This window comes from Micromys minutus, assembly GCF_963924665.1.
Source record: "Micromys minutus genome assembly, chromosome: 1".
Lineage (NCBI taxonomy): Eukaryota > Metazoa > Chordata > Mammalia > Rodentia > Muridae > Micromys > Micromys minutus.
In genome coordinates, this window is record NC_137969.1 from 69,824,159 (window position 1) to 69,840,912 (window position 16,754).

General features: G+C 45.5%; 2 protein-coding genes across 4 annotated transcripts in view; one reads left to right on the forward strand and one right to left on the reverse strand.

Annotated features, from left to right (window-relative positions):
- COPA (COPI coat complex subunit alpha) overlaps positions 1 to 1,472 on the reverse strand; it is a 41,155-nt gene extending 39,683 nt beyond the window's left edge. For both annotated transcript variants that reach the window (XM_080939401.1, XM_080939400.1), the window contains exon 1: positions 1,334 to 1,472. In XM_080939401.1, coding sequence (XP_080795527.1) covers positions 1,334 to 1,373 — 40 coding nt within the window. In that variant the 5' untranslated portion in view covers positions 1,374 to 1,472. The remainder of the gene's footprint in view (positions 1 to 1,333) is intronic.
- Positions 1,473 to 1,500: 28 nt separating this feature from the next.
- Positions 1,501 to 16,754, forward strand: NCSTN (nicastrin). 2 transcript variants are annotated; one of them, XM_080939421.1, is made up of 17 exons: positions 1,501 to 1,681; positions 3,171 to 3,275; positions 7,601 to 7,724; positions 8,110 to 8,231; positions 8,637 to 8,782; positions 10,016 to 10,166; positions 10,416 to 10,525; positions 10,752 to 10,904; positions 11,440 to 11,544; positions 11,710 to 11,787; positions 12,799 to 12,971; positions 14,146 to 14,248; positions 14,351 to 14,446; positions 14,743 to 14,830; positions 14,983 to 15,137; positions 15,411 to 15,623; positions 16,068 to 16,754. In XM_080939421.1, exons 1-17 carry the CDS (start codon positions 1,600 to 1,602, stop codon positions 16,188 to 16,190), a joined length of 2,127 nt encoding a protein of 708 aa, XP_080795547.1. In that variant the 5' UTR covers positions 1,501 to 1,599; the 3' UTR covers positions 16,191 to 16,754. The 2 variants fall into 2 exon arrangements, with proteins under 2 accessions (XP_080795547.1, XP_080795548.1); XM_080939422.1 differs by lacking the exon at positions 16,068 to 16,754 and having other exon boundaries at positions 14,983 to 15,147; positions 15,411 to 15,492.

The following is a 16,754-nucleotide window of genomic DNA, read 5'->3' on the forward strand; positions in this document are numbered from 1 at the left end:
TACGTGCACACGGAAGTTCAGGTGCCCAGAGTCCAGAAGAGGGGTCAGGTCGCCTAGAGCTGGAGCTGCAGGTGGATGTGAACTGCTGGACTGCGAACCAAACTCAGGCTCTCTTCAGAAACAGTCAATTGTGTCAACTGAACTATCTCTCCAGCCCCTAGAACCTTTTTTTTGGAATAGAGTCTCAGTGTGTAGCTTCGATTGGTCTGTCACTTGATATGTAGACCAGGCTCCTGAGTGCTGGGATTAAAGCCACCAGGACTGGCACCAGAGATGATGACTCTTTTCTCTTCCTTTTTTGCCATTTTGAGACAGGGTCTCTCCGTACTAAGAATTCTTAATGGCACCCTTTATGATCAAATTTCCCATGAGACTTAGAAACTGCTCAGAATACAGTCTCACGTTAAATAGCCTCCAGTTTTTGAGGTACCAAGTCTGGCCAAGGCACATTATAAACACATTTAATATATTTTCTCATTGTAATTCTCTTTATAAGAAAATGTTAATTACCCTTATTTTTAAAGACAAGCATATAGAGATTTAGAGATAGTAAGTAAGCCACATAAGGTGGCTTGTTAGTAGATGTTTCAGAATTCCTAAGCAAGTTCGATTAACTCCAATGAACAAATTCTAAACCACTTCACTATAGTACATATTATGAAATATTGCAGATATATTTTTATCAGAGTTACGTAGACTTAATTCTCTGCTTTCCTAATATCAACATTTTGAAAGAGTGTGATCTCAGGCCTTTGTCTTTCAAGATTACCACACATTTAATTGTTTATCTGGTATTCAAATCTAATACAAAGCATCTTGAATTTCTTCGGACAATCTTACTAGTCTCGGGACTTTATGGGGCTGTAGGCCTCCATTCCCTAATTCCAAATAAGCAAAAAAGTCCAGCGGAAGCACTGGCCACTGAAATGGTGTAGACAGGCTACTGGAGTACTACTGACTCCGAAAAAGCTACAGTGACAGAAGCTGAGATTCAATCCCCAGAAGAACTTCATATGACATAGTCATAAAGCGTACAAGTCATAAGGGCTTAAGAACAGAAAGAGTTGGAACACACCCCCAGAAGAGGCGGATGCAAAGAATAGGAAGCGGGCCTAAGGGCTCTCCTACAATGCACAAACAAAGCATGACACGAGTCGATCACAGTCCCAGGACACACTAAGCAGCGCGGAGACTCCACTAACCCTAACCCGCCTCCCTCTGGGTTCTTTCAGTAGGCCCAATTCGGTCAACGAGTCCTCCCACTCTCTCTTCCTCAGTGACAGCACATCCCCGAACATCCAACCTCTACCGTTACCCTCTTCTTCTGTGTTACCTTTCACCCGCGCACTCTTGGTCTCGAATTTGGTTAGCATCCTTCAGGCCTCCGGCTCCCAGGTCAGATTAGCGGATCCCGCCACTCCCGGTAGCACTTCCAAAGCCTCCACGTCAGCTACCCTAGGTCGCGGCTCCCGGAAGCTCCTCAGACACGAACTTCCGGTTTTTGGAGCGCTGGGCCACAGAGAGGATGCCGGCGGAAGCCTAGAGAGGCCGTTACGAGACTGGAAGGGACCCGAGGCTTCCGCCCAGCGGAGAGGCAAGATGGCTACGACTAGGGGCGACTCTGGGCCTGACCCAGGAAGTCGGGGTCTTCTTCTTCTGTCTTTTTCCGCGGTACTGGCAGGTGAGGTCACTCCATCCCGGAGCTCTGGTCTTTAAGAGGAACCGTCCGGAACGGCCCATTGCTAGTGCAGGCGTTGCCCTCCTGGTTCCGATTGCCCCTTGTCCCCCGCCCTGTAAATCCTCCTTGTCTTTCGTTCCCATGATATAAGTTCCTCCTTTGCCTGGACCTTCATTTCTTCTCTCCCTTAGCTCGTCCTTTCTCTCCAGCCCTTTTCTGGGTTTCCAACCTGATTGATTCTCTTCCACTTTATTTGCATTCCTCGTTTTCTTTAAAGCCCTGCCACACCACCAGCAATCAAAAGGGACAGGTGTGAAAAGCTTACTCTCCACCCCCCCACCCCACCCCACCCCCCCGTTTAAGTGTTTTTGAGATCAAAACAATCTTGTTTTGTGGTGTCTGTGAAAAGCTGAAAAACATGAGAGCCCTCATTTCTACCTGTTGGTTCTAGCCTAAATTTGTGTTCCTTATTTCCTTTGCTTACTTAAGTGAGGATAACGTTAGCTTAGCTGCTTTAAACTGCTAAGAAGAAAGTAATGATTCAAGGAATTTTAGACGTTTAATGTATATGAATATTTTAGGTTTTTTTTTCAACCTAATGTCTATTTAGTAATCTTGCAATTATGAGTTACAATCAACCAAGGGTTAAGCAAAGCTTTACATTTAAAAAAATCTATAGCTGTGGAATTAAGCCCTAGAAGTGCAACCATTTCCTTGTATAACCATGACTCTGACTTTCTCTATGTTTACATTGCTTTCAACTAACTTCAAGGGAGAAACTGTAGCTGCCCCATACTCTAGGTGTGCTCAAAAAAGATCTAATGTTTCATTAACTGAACAGGTGTGTGGCATAAGGTTTCTCCTAGGTCTGTTCAGATTCTTTGGTGGGTTTTATTGTTGTTAATGCTTTTCTTTGTTTGGTTTTGGTAATCTATATTCTTAGTCTAGAGCTCTTTTGATAACTAATTAGTAATATATATACAAGCTAGAAGAGCAGACTTGTTTACCCCTGCAACTAGACACTGGCACATCTGAGGTCAAAGCCTTTTGACAATTATCTTTTAGCTTTATAGTTAATTGATTATCATAGAGTTTAATAACTTTTTAAGGATTTATTTATTATTATATTTATGTAAATACACTGTAGCTGTATTCTGACACACCAGAAGAAGGCATCAGGTCCTATTACAGATGATTGTGAGTCACCATGTGGTTGCTGGGAATTGAACTCAAGACCTCTGGAAGAGCAGTCAGTGCTCTTAACCGCTGAGGCATCTCTCCAGCCCATTTATTAACTTTCTAAGATGCACACTAGGTACTCTTTACAACACTTACATCCCAGTAATGTGGCCAAGAAGTGAAAAGAATGATCATTACTCTTGTGTTAGCATGATAGTGAATCATTTACCTAAACCATGAATCTAATGGTGAGAGAGGCTAATACCAAATATCTTTCACTTTTTCCTAATACTTTTTATCTTCTTCTGGTCAGGACTGTGTGGGGGAAACTCAGTGGAGAGGAAAATCTACATTCCCTTAAATAAAACAGCTCCTTGTGTCCGCCTGCTCAACGCCACTCATCAGATTGGCTGCCAGTGTAAGTTGAAATTGGTATTTGTATTTGTGGCCATTAATAATTCAGTTTGTATCCTAGATACTCAGAAATATTCATGTCCTGCTTGGGAGTCTTGGCATTCAAATTAGAGTGTATGTTTAGGAGGTGGTTGTTGTCTGTCAAACCAGGCAACATGGTTAATAAGAGCCGAAATTTAGTAAATGCTGATTTAATGTGTGCGTTTTATTTTTATCTCTGCAACCATCCTTGTTATTAACATTGTACAAATGATGAAACCAAAACTTGAGAAAAATCAATTAACTTTTCCAGCATCATCATGGCAGTCAGAAATCAAGCTAGGATCCAAACCTGGTGGGGTTTCCAAGTATCTTGCCATACAGTTCTCTAAGGGAAAAGCAATCCCATATTTTAGGGAGTCAAGTCATCACTCTGTCACTCTGAGTGATCTCCTTTGAACCAGAATGACCCTTTTTCCTGAGATACAGTCTTGCTGTGTACCCCAGGATGGCTTTGGGCTCTGCTGAGTTCTGGGACTGCAACCATGTGCTGCTATTTGCTATTATTATTTTGTGATGCTGTTGATTGAATCCCTACCATTAGCTAGTAGGCAAAACACTCACGCACAAAAAAAAATTTTTTTTAATTACTTTTTATTTTTATTTTCTTAAACCAACTAAGGGCTGGGGACATGGTCTAGTTGGTAAAAAAGCTCTTGGGCATGCATGACAACCTGAATTTGAATCTCTATAACCCACATTTTAAAAAAGCTATAGGCATAATGTGACTTACGGTTCTAGCACTTCTCTGAAGAGATGGGAGGCAGAGGAATCCCTGATAACTTACAGGCCAGGCCGTCTGTTGTGTACAACAGAAAAACAAAGATCCTGTCTCAGACAAGGTAGAAGACAAGGAAAGGACATATATCTGAGATCGTCTTCTAGCGGGCATGTGCACACAGGAGTGTACACACACGTACACAGAAATTCAAAATAAGGGCTGGGATGTAACTAATTAGTAGAGTGCATTCCTAGCAAATACAAAGTCCTGGTTTCAGTCCCCAGCACTATATAAATTATATACAGTGGCACTGCTGTAATCTAATACTCAGAGGAGGGTTGCTAAAGTCAGCCTGAGCTAGACCCTATCGCTCCTCCCATCTGCCAAATAAAAAAGAATCCCTGCCATCAAACTAGTATCCCTACCCCCAGATCAGCCTCTTCAAGGGCAATAAACTAGTTGAAGCAAAGGCATGCTAAGTAGGGCTGCAAGAAGAGTAAATGAAGTATTTGGACTTATCCTTGTGTTCTGTAAGTGTGTTGCAAACCAGAGCATCATGACAACACTGCCATTCTCAACACTGTATGAAATCTGGAGGTGTAGCTCAGTGGTAGAGCACTTGCCTAATATGCTCAAGACCCTGAATTCAATCTCTAGGTACTATACATACTAATAAAACAAAATAAAAGTCACAGCTTGTTTCCTGCTTAGTCTTTTATGGATAGTTCTGTTGGGATATAATTTTGCAAATAAGTAAGGTCTGATCTTGGAGGTCTGACCTTGGCTTTGCCATCAAATTGATCACTTCTGAATTTTCGTGTCCTCTTAATAATGGCTGTAATAGTGATGCACAAAGCTAAAAGTCAAGGTATCTTTTTTCTTTTCTTTTTTTTTCTTTTTTTCTTTTTTCTGTTTTTAAGACAGGATTTCATTATATAGCCGAGGCTGGCCTTGAACTTCTAACCTTCTTGCCTCAGACTCCATAATGCTGAAATCGCAGGCATGGTCCTCCGTTTCCTGATTCAAACACTTCTTAAGTAAATGTTCTGATGTGGAATAAAGTGTCAAGCAGTATTATGTGATTGCCAGGATCCTTCCATCTTGGTAAAAAGAAATACAGTTAATGGCAAGTAAGAAATTTGCTCAGGGAGGTGGGCGTTTCTTTCCACCTATACCCCTGTGAGCTGTGCTACAGCTAATTGTCCCATTACCCCTGTACAGAAAGCACTGCACATTATAGATTCATTGGTTTCAAACAGCCTTGAGGTTTTTGTTGGATTTGGTTACTTATCTGAGTTGTGGATGAAGGAAAACCAGATCCAGGACAGGCTCAGATCAGACCTGACTAAGGACCCCATCCTCCTGAAGTGAGACTCTATAAAGACTCCTGGAGAAGAATAATTTCACCACAGGTTCTTCAAGCAGCCCTTGGGAAGCAAAGCAGTAGCCTCTAGAGATAAAGCCAAGGCCAGAGCAGAGAGGAGAAGGGAGGGGCTGGACTCTGGTCATTTCCTCATGAGGATCTTGTTTCCTTCTCAACCTACTTCTGAGTCTTGCTTCATCATATCTGTTCATTCCTTCCCAGGCAACACCCTTTTTAATTAGGGTTGGGAGCATAATGAAACTAAGAAGAAGAAAAAGGAACTCTGGGTTTGATTTTTCTAATTATAATGAACTTCTTCTGTGGACCCTCAAAGTGCTCAAAGTGACCTATGTAGCTTGGTTTTCCCTCATCCCCTACTTGTATATGGTGAATAGGGGTAAGAAAGCTGTTCTTGCTGAAGGTCCAGAAAAAGCAAGCATGTTATTTAAAACTATGTAATCACAAGTTGGAACCCAGATGGAAGTCTAGGTTTCTCTAGTTCAGAGTTACAGTTTGTTTTTACCCTGTCCTCCCTGGAGCCGAAATTACCTTTATTTACTTATTTTAACTCGCCACACTAGCTTTTTTTCTCATGTCCTAAGAGCTTTAGCAAGCATCATTTTCTTTTTACTGTTGTTTTTCTTAAAACCTTTGTTAGTATTGCTATCTTAACTAAGCTGTCCCAGGCACTGCTATTCTATATTTTATCATCGCCACAGACATGATCCTGTTAAGTATTTACTATGCATAAGCCATAGGCAGATGTTGTAGACCCTTCTGCTGTATTTACTTATTAGTTCTCCAGGGAGAAGATTTCTGTTTGGTTAGCAATTGTGAAGTACTTGGTGGCTTTTAATCTTCTGCAAGTTACAAGTATTTCAGTGCTGTGGTCTAGAAGTCTAGTTCTCAAGTCTGATTGTGTACATCAAAGAATTATATATGGTAATTGTAGAAAATGCATGTATCCACCAAGAGAAGGCCCAAGTGTATGTTTTCCTAAAGGCACAATGGCTGGGGTGCAACTCCCTGATAGTGGGGTATTATACACGGTGCCTTTGGGTCCCTAGCACCAAAAAGCAGAGCATAGAAGACTTTCTATTGTAATTCTACCCCACAGTCCATGCTGAGGACTAGTATCTAAAATAAGTCTTGAATAGCACATCCAGTCTTCAGTGAGGAGAAAATTCTCAGGGAGATCCTAGGATGTCTCTACATGGGTTCCTAGAGACTTGATAGGATGTTAAATTCCAGATATGCTTGACCGTGGCTTGTCAGTCCTCTGAGACAATATTTCCCAGTCTTGGTCACATCAGGAGATGTGAAGAATATTATAATTTAGCATCCTAACACATATAAAAGTGGCATTATTTATAGGCTGTCCTGCGTAAATGAGGCTTGTACTCACTTGGACAACTGATGGTCTTTTGAAATCTTGGATCCAGGAAGGAGTCAGTGATTATTGGCACATCTTCAATCCATTCCAGGCCAACCAGTTGGGAAACTGCTCTAGAGAGCTCAGAGTTCTAGATTAAAATCACCTAAAACTGGCTAGGAACAAATAAAGGTATTCCCAAATGAAGCTGGAAAATGGTGACCCAAGAAAGCTACTAAAACCACAGAATCCGAGTCTTTTCAAAGATTAGAGCTGTAAGCCTGAGCTGGAATTGTACAGTCTGGCATTTTCTAGAGGAAAATGTAGGTTTTGAAACTTGAGGGTCTAATGTTCTAGAATCTTGTATATATAGGTAAGTGTTAGAATTGGGCAAAAAAGGTGAACACTACAGGACATTTCCACCATCGAACACAAAGGCCATAAGGCCAGCGAGATGACTGAGAGGGGAAAAGGACTTTTAAAAAATGTTTTCAGAAAGACGTCTAATGAATAATCCACTTGGGCTTGTCCTCCTTTTCCTCCTATCATGGAGCTGGGGTAATGCAGCTCTTCAAGTCTAGAAGTGGCAGTGTTTACCCTAACATTTTGTAACATCTTTAGAGATAAAAGATCTGCAGAAGCTGGATGTGGTGGCCTTGAATCACAGGACTTGGAAAGCAGAGGCAGGAGGATCACTGCAAATTCAAGGCCAGCTTGGTCTACACAGTCAGTTCAGGTCAGCCAGGGTTACATAGTGAGACCCTGTTTTTGAAAAAAAAATCTACAGACTTGTCAATTGTGGGAGCTTTAACATGACCCATTCTGTCCTGGCAGCTTCAATTAGTGGGGATACAGGGGTTATCCACGTAGTGGAGAAAGAAGAAGACCTGAAGTGGGTATTGACAGATGGCCCCAACCCCCCTTACATGGTTCTGCTGGAGGGCAAGCTCTTTACCAGGTAAGAACTTGGTGTGTCTTCCTGGGACTGTGTGGAAAGAAAGAGTTGGTTCTTGTACTGATGAATGGCAGCTTCTCCTGCTCTAGTTTGATAGGGGACTGGAAGCAGAGTTTGTATTCAGAAAAGAGGAGATACCATCAAAAGGAATCATCTTACTGATCTCAAAATTAGACCTTCAGGGAAGGAGGGGTGGTGTCCAAAATCCCTCAGGGACAAGGTAGATGAAACACAGAACTCAGGTTAGACCATAGTTCAGGCTCAGAAGTTAAGCCCCAACATGAGAAAGAGTGAGTTGGTAGTTTTGAGTCCCTAATGCTCCAGTTGTTTCTACTCTGAGTATTAATCTGTCTGGTACCTTCCTGTCTCCATGTCCTCTCCATCTTAGAGATACAATGGAAAAGCTGAAGGGGGGAACCAGTAGAATTGCTGGTCTTGCCGTGACTCTAGCCAAGCCCAACACAACATCAAGCTTCTCTCCTAGTGTGCAGTGCCCAAATGATGGATTTGGTAAGAGCCTCAAAAGATCCTGAGGGCCTTCTGTTGTTCCAGACTAATTGTTGCTCCAGGGGTAGGAGCAGTTCACACACACACACACACACACACACACACACACACACACAGAGTCTCTGTGGACTGTGAGCAACTGTTATCTCTCTACTTCCACACTCCACCCTCACCCTTCTTTGACCCATGCTCAGATACCTAATCTGCTGGCCTAGACTTCGCTGGTACCAGTTTCTCTATTTTGGCAGGATTGGTGGTAGATTCATGACTGCTTCTTAGAATCACTGGCTCTTTTTGTACTCTTAGCCTCCGGCCAGTGATATCCTAGCCTTCCCACCTCTCCTGGTCCCTAACTAAGTACTTGATGCCTCCTCAGTAAACTGCTGCTCCCTGCTTCCCTCCTTCCAGGTATTTACTCCAACTCCTATGGGCCAGAGTTTGCTCACTGCAAAAAAACATTGTGGAATGAACTGGGCAACGGCTTGGCTTATGAAGACTTTAGTTTTCCCATCTTTCTTCTTGAAGATGAGAATGAAACCAAGGTCATCAAGCAGGTACTAACTCTGTCAACTCTAACAGTTCTAGTGAGAAAGAGGATTATCTTCATGTTCTCGTGTTGTTTGGAGGGAGGCTGTTCTGCTCATAATCACCTTAAAAAATGGCTCCTCAAGACAACCAAGGAGCTTGGTCAAGTGTGGTGGTGCATGCTTTATTACTCAGGAGGTAGAGACACCAAGTGTCATACCAACCAGGGCGCCATAGCAAGACCTTGTCTCAAACAAACAAGAACTTAGAAATTTATTATCTAGTGTCTTGACATTTCCCTCTGTCATTTCTTTTTTGTCTGGTGTTATGGCAGTGAAAGCTTTAGACTGGACAAAAATACAAGGAAGAATATGAAACAAGGTTTTCAGCCCTAGTTAAGAACCAGATTAAAAGAACACTGGACCAGGAACAGGCAGGAAGATTGCCAGTTCAAGGCTGCTGTTCTAGGCCAGCTTAGTAAATCCCTGAGCTCCTGTGTGTGAGTATGGTGTGTGATCCTGTACGTGCAGATGTGTACGTGTGTATACGTGTGTACACGTGGTCACTCTCCACCTTAAGCCCTTGAGACACTTACTTCCTGAACCTAGGCCAGCAGCCTGCAAGCACCTACAGTCCTTTTGTCTCCCATCATTGCTGGGGTTGCAGGTGCGTGCTCGGGTCTCATGGGTGCTGGGATTGGAACACAGCTCTTCATGGTCGCTCAGCAAACACTCTTCCCACTGAGCCATCTCTCCAGCCCCTTGGATCAGTTGTTTGCAGCTCTAATTTGTCATAATTCTATCTAGTCTAGCTTCTTCGTTCTAAGATCAGTTAAAAGATCTGTCTTTAGAATGACAAAGTGAGTTGCTGGCCACGCTGTTGTGAATTCTTATTTTTTATTTTTAGCCGGTACTCCTTATATCAAGACACACTAAGAGCAGTGGCTGAACTCAGGCATGGTAACACACACCTGTACTGTCAATGCTTGGGAGACTGAAACAGGACTATGAGTCTGGGGCCATTGTAAACTGTGTAGGGATAAGTTTATCTGCTCCAACCAATCTGTCGAGTCCATGCCATCTGTACTGATTGAGGAATTTTTCTCTTTGACCTTATATGGTTATCCCAGGACACCTGTAGCTTGGGGACTTATGTCTCCCAAAAGGGAGTGGCTTAAGAATGGAGCTGGGCCTTCCTCTTCCTGGAAAGCCAGAGAGGGCCTCCACAGCTAGCTGTCTCAGTGGGGTCCATCTCCTCTCCAGTGCTATCAAGACCACAACCTGGGTCAGAATGGCTCTGCACCAAGCTTCCCATTATGTGCTATGCAGCTCTTCTCACACATGCACGCCGTCATCAGCACTGCCACCTGCATGCGGCGCAGCTTCATCCAGAGCACCTTCAGCATCAACCCAGGTAGGCAGACCCAAACCATGCAGGTGGACCCAGCCAGGGAGGTTGGTGAGATATATCCAGGGAAGAAGTGGGCCCAGGCAGCAGGTACTGGGTAGGAGAATTCTGAAGAGAGCCAGAGCTAGATGAGTTGAAGGTGGAGAAATGGCCCCTGGGGTATATGAGGACTAGTCTGAAGTATCTTGAAGGCCTTCTCCATGAGTACCTTCTCCCTCAGCCCTATTGATCTCTCATTGTTTGTGTCCTATTTAGAAATCGTCTGTGACCCCTTATCTGACTACAACGTGTGGAGCATGCTTAAGCCTATAAATACATCTGGGGGATTAGAACCTGATGTCAGGGTTGTGGTTGCGGCCACACGGGTGAGTTTTGTCTCTCTGCAGCATGGGCAGGGCTCTTCAGGTATCTCTGAGTTCAGAATGAACACACTGGGGAGCCTTCAAGGAAAGGGAGCTGGGCTGTTGGTCTCCTTAGCTCATACCTGTCCCTCACACGTGGGTTCTGTTGGAGCAGGAGGAGGAGCTTGGGCTTGGCTCTCAGGGTCCAGTTTTAAAGTGTGCCACCCTGTCTTGTGTTCTGCTATTCCAGCTGGACAGCCGGTCCTTTTTCTGGAATGTGGCCCCAGGGGCAGAAAGTGCTGTAGCCTCTTTTGTCACTCAGCTGGCTGCAGCTGAAGCTCTGCACAAAGCACCCGATGTGACCACCCTACCCCGAAACGTGATGTTTGTCTTCTTCCAGGGGGTAAGGGCTTTTTTCCTAGGGCATGATGACAAAGAAGGGGATGGTAATGGTGGGAGAGGAGTTATTGATCTGAGCTGTTAATCAGAGTTTCTACATGGGTCTCTCTGTTTCCCTTTGAGCCCCCCCCCTTCTTTTAGGAAGCTTCTATTTCCTGAAATTATGTCTCCTTTCTCCCCCCCCCCCCATTGATGAGATTTATTTGAGGCTTCCTTTCATGTTTATTGTCCCAGTCCCTGTGGTGTGACAGCCTGGCTGTGTATAAGGTAATAGCAGCCAGAACTGGGGAGAGTAGACATGTCTAGAAGTCTGTGACAGCTGCTGTTTGCTCTGAGCCCTCACAAAGGCTGCTCTCCCCATGTTTAGGCCCAAGAAATCCCATGATACATACATGTGAGAGACAGCTGGTTAGGTTGTTGGTGGGGGATGGTAGAGCACATGGCTGTAAGATGACTAAGATGGACCTAAGAAAGCAGCCAGTTTTGTTGACCTCAGACTGCCCCATTCCTTGGGAATTTCTCCTGTCTCCACCCCTCAGGAAACCTTTGACTACATTGGCAGCTCAAGGATGGTCTATGATATGGAGAACGGCAAGTTTCCCGTGAGGCTAGAGAACATCGACTCATTTGTGGAGCTGGGACAGGTATGCGTCTCTATCCTCAACCCCTTCCTTGAACTTAAGCTCTCTGTTTTATGGCCTGTGCTGCAGGCACTACCCATCTCTCCCCTCGACATCTGTCTCCTAGGCATGGGTTACAGCAAGAGACAGATCATATATGATCATACATGTTGCTCTTCCTCTTCTCAGGTGGCCCTAAGAACTTCACAAGATCTCTGGATGCACACAGATCCTATGTCTCAGAAAAACGAATCTATGAAGAACCAGGTAATCCACAGATAAGAAAAAGGATGGAATTAGGTATTGGCTAAAGATGAACTCCAAGAATCATAAACTCAGTGGTATCCCATTGGTTCCCTGGAATTGGTAGTTCTCTGTGCTCATTCGGTACCTAAATACCACAGTGCTCCTGAAGGACAGGTAGATGAATACTTGCTCCTTTGCCTTTTTCTTTTTTTTTTTTTTTTTTTTTTTTTTTGGCTTTTGAGGTAGAATTTCTCTGTGTACCCCTGGCTGTCCTGGAACTGGCTTTGTAGTACAGGCTGGCTCAAACTCAAGAGATCAACCTTCCTCTGCCTCCTGGGTGCTGGGAGTAAATGTGTGTGCCACCACCCAGCCCAGTGTGACTTGCTCCATCTATTCTTGCTGTCTCATAGACTCTATTGTCATGGCTACCTGCTGGAGCCCTGCCTGCACCAGGCTGTTTTCCAAATTGCCCTCCACTTTATTGGTGGGGCACTGGTATAACTTTATTTTATTTTATATGTATGAGCATTTGCCCACATGTGTGTGTACTACATACATGCCTGAGTAGGTCAGAAGAGGGTAGATCCCTTAGAACTGGAATTACAAATGCTTGTGAACCAGCATGTGGTACTGAGGATCAAACCTGGGTCCTCTACAAGAGCAACAAGTGCTCTTAACCACTGAGCCGTCTCTAGCCAATGCGTAGTCAAGGCTCTTACTGCCTGCCAATGGAGCTGTTGCTCTTAGAGAGTTTCTTCATATTTGGCATTCCATTGTTGATTCCCTCTCCCCTGCCCCCTTGAGTTCTACACAGCAAATCACACATAAAAGAACCACTGAGGAAGTCTGAGTCCTAAGGACAGCTTTTCTACAGAAGTAGAAAAACCAGGCCCTCCATATCTTAATCTCCTAACATGGGAACTGTAGGAAGTTCAGTCTTGTCCACACTGAAGACTCGGAGAGCACAGGGCCACAGAGCCCTCCTACCCCTGTGCCCCACCTCCCAGCAGTCTGCTCCTGTGACATCCTTAGGTGGAGGATCTTCTGAACACTCTGAAGAAGAATGGTGCTGGTGTTCCTGAAGTTGTCCTGAGAAGACCGGCCCAGTCCCAGGCCCTTCCACCATCGTCTCTACAACGATTTCTTCGGTCTCGAAACATCTCTGGCGTAGTCCTGGCTGACCACTCTGGGTCCTTCCACAATCGGTGAGTCACCTGACCCTCTATTCTCTTTGTTTTCAGAGGAAGGCTATTCTGTAGTATGGGAGGAAGATTGCGGTTTTCTCTCACTCCATACACTGACTCCAAAAACTCCCAGGATGTTTGGATTCTTTACACAGTAGCCTATTCACAGGAGGCCTGGAACCCTGGTTCTTAACCTTTAGCACCTCCTAGTACAATCATCCTCTGTGATGGTCTCACTTCTCCCAGGTTCCCAAGGACTAGCACAGAGGGCCTCATCTCAAGCCAAAGCATAGGACGATGGTGTAGTTTCTTGGCTGGAGGACAAGAGTGGTCCCTCTCTGGGGTCCACGAACAGTGTTCTTACTTTGTAGAATGTGACAGTTGTCATTCTGTGGTATGTACATGTGGCAGAAGACCAGAAGACAATGCTAGTTACCTCTGTCCTCGTTCTGTACTGATTCTGTATTTTCTCACGCTGCTTCTAACTTGAGGCCAGGGAGAACAGGGAACTTCCCACTCAGGCTAGGTGACTCTCCCTCTTGGAGCCAAATGAGCTTTTAAGTAAAAGTGTTGAAACTGATTCTCTGACTCTACCAAAGATCCTTTTTCACTGTATGAAGGGAGTGACAGTTTCAGCTTATAGTCTGCTTTCCAAATCTTGCATGGTACTTTCAAGTAAGAGATGATTCTCTGACTCTGTATGGGACAGCAATTTAGTCCTGCATAAGAGACATTTGAGTAGGATGGCTAAAAATACTAAGGGAGCTCGTTTGAAATCTGTCATGTGATTTGATCCAGAGTATGTGTACACGGCTGTGAGCATGCCTGCTCTTAGTACCTGACAGTCTCCCTCTATCACGGTTAGCATTCATTAGCACATTCACACAGGGTGGCGTTCTCTGAAGAGCCAGCCAGCCAGCCCAATTAGAGTCCCTTGTGCTTGGGGATTGCTTACCTTTTATACCTTGTCTGTTCATCTGCAGAAGCTCCAAAGCCCTTTACCCACCCACATTCCTGCTTCTGCATTTCCAATTCCTCTTTAATCATGGGACTCTTTAATTTTCTTTCTCCTTTCCTACCGGACAATGAAGAGTAAGATAGCAAGTTCCCATGTGGAGGGCGTTTAGATAGGAAAGGAAGAAAGGAAGAAGGCCTGGCTTCCTTCAGCCAGGGCTCACGTTGACTTTCCTGACAGGTATTACCAGAGCATTTATGACACTGCTGAGAACATTAACGTGACCTACCCTGAGGGGCAGAGTCCAGAAGAGGACCTCAACTTTGTAACAGACACTGCCAAGGTAGCACTGAGCTGGGCTGGGTGGGAGCCTGGGAAACAACAGAAATACCAGGCAAGTGCTGAAGACAACTGAGCCATCAGCCCTTCTCCTCACCTCCTGCAGGCACTGACAAATGTGGCCACAGTGCTGGCACGTGCATTGTATGAGCTTGCAGGAGGAACCAACTTCAACGACTCCATTCAGGCCGATCCCCAGACAGTAAGAAAAGATGGGTCCCTAGGCCATTCTGTCTCTGTTAACCCAGGCTTCCCCCTCCCCTACAGACCGTGCCAACTTCCCAGACTTTGGGATTTAGTGTGCCCTTTTGTGCCTGTGAGGTTGATGCCTCAGAGAGTTCTTGAGTGGGCTTCATCTACATTCTATGACTGGCCACACCTCCCAGCCCCAGTAGTACAGTTCCTGTCTTGTAACTGGGCTCTGCTCACTGTTTTCCTTGGTCTTGTGGAAAGCCGGAGCAGTTTTTTTTTTTTTTTAGTTTTGTTTCTCAATCCTAGGTTACACGTCTGCTCTATGGGTTCCTGGTTAGAGCTAACAACTCGTGGTTTCAGTCTTTCTTCAGGCACGATCTAAGGTCGTATCTGGGTAAGCATCTGCTGTGAAAAGGGTTCCCTACCTAACAAACTGCAGAGAAAGGGGCTTAATCCTGCTTTTATCTTCATATTTTTTCCTCTACTTCCTTTCCGCCTGTCTTCCTTCCTTTTTCTTGATACCGGTTGCCTTTGGCCTGCAATCAGATGATGGGCCTCTTCAACACTACATCGCCGTCTCCAGCCCTACCAACACGACTTACGTGGTACAGTATGCCTTGGCAAACCTGACGGGCAAGGTGACCGACCTCACCCGGGAGCAGTGCCAGGATCCAAGTAAAGTCCCGAATGAAAGCAAGGATGTGAGTGGCGGTGGGTGTCGGATGTGTCCTGGGGCCTCTTTCCATTGGAGAAGTTGGGAGCCTCCTGGGCACATGCGGGATTGGCACGGAAAGGCAGCGGGTGGTCGTGGCCTGAGTAAAGTTAGACCACCTGTGGGAAGAAGAGTTGTTGCCAGTTGGTGGAGTTGGTTGGAAAACGGTACCAAAGGGGCACAGGGAGCAAGTGAGAAGAGTGTCAGCTCAGACCTGTGCTGTGACCTGTCTCCCTGTGCTGTGACCTGTCTCCCTGTGTAGTTTTATGAATACTCATGGGTACAAGGCCCTTGGAATTCTAACAAGACAGAGCGGCTGCCACGGTGTGTGCGCTCCACAGTACGGCTGGCTAGGGCCCTGTCCCCTGCCTTTGAACTGAGTCAGTGGAGCTCCACAGAGTATTCCACATGGGCCGAGAGCCGCTGGAAAGACATTCGAGCTCGGATATTTCTAATTGCCAGCAAAGAACTTGAGGTAAGACTGGTCTGGAGGGAGGTGCCATGGCTCTCCTCACCGGGCTCCTTGCTTCTCATTTCTGCAGACCTGTTGGGGCTAAGAAGGTCTCCGTACCTCCCACCCCTGCCCAGCAGCTGCTGTTGGGCACAGATGGGGTTAGTCAGTCAAATAGTTATTGGGCCCCTGTTATAAGTAAGTCAGGAACATAAGTAATAAGTACATACAATGCCAGACACCCAAAGCCATGGGCCCCGCCTACCTCAAATCACCTAAACCAGGAACAGACACCTTTCACTGAGGAGCACCCAGTCTGCTAACTGGGAAGATGCTGCTTGTGGTTGTTGCTTGTTCTTGGTGCATGACTTTAGTACCCGAACTGTGATGGCGTTTCTTCCTGAGTTACCTAAGGCTGTGGCATTCTGAGAACACTTTTCTTCCCTGCCCACACCTTCGCCCTTACAGTTCATCACGCTGATCGTGGGCTTCAGCATCCTCGTCTTCTCTCTCATCGTCACTTACTGCATCAATGCCAAAGCCGATATCCTTTTTGTTGCTCCCCGAGAGCCAGGAGCTGTGTCTTACTGAAGAGGACTCCAGCTCTCCCTGCCAGCTCTGACTTTCCTTCCCAGATCAGGTGTCTGGGAACAAACCACTAATTTGTCGCTGGACTGTCTCTGGGCCTGCTTAGACTGGGAAATGACACATAAATGGAACTGAGTGAAGAGATGAAAAAGTCACCACCCCTTCTCAGCCCCCCTTTCCCATTTGTTTCTCCTTCTCTAATACCAGGGATTATGGTAGAGGCTTGCTTCTCCTGTCTAACTCCTCAGTTACCCTTTCTCGAGATACCCCCTGTCTTTCCATCCTGCCCTGTACTGCCCTCTGACCCTGCTGTCACCCGACCCCCATCCCTGTGTTCAGCCACCTGCTGCACCAGGAAGAGGGTGTGAAAGATTGAGCATCAGCATCCGACTACCCCGAACCCTTAGGGAAAGAGTGGGTTCCCTGGCTGAGCCAGTGTCTCTTTCTCACTGTCCTTTCTCCAGGTGTGCAGATGGCATGTTAGTGTGGGCATGCTGTTAGGTGGGTATCCCACCTCTAGCCCACTGTGCTCGGTTGTACTTTTTATTATTAAACTATAATATCTAT

Excerpts from the sequence above, each read along its gene's own strand:
- NCSTN (XM_080939421.1), top strand. The coding sequence starts at position 1,600 with ATGGCTACGACTAGGGGCGACTCTGGGCCTGACCCAGGAAGTCGGGGT. Across the intron at positions 11,545-11,709 it reads CATTTGTGGAGCTGGGACAG|GTGGCCCTAAGAACTTCACA; the intron begins GTATGCGTCTCT and ends TCCTCTTCTCAG. Across the intron at positions 15,624-16,067 it reads TTGCCAGCAAAGAACTTGAG|TTCATCACGCTGATCGTGGG; the intron begins GTAAGACTGGTC and ends TCGCCCTTACAG.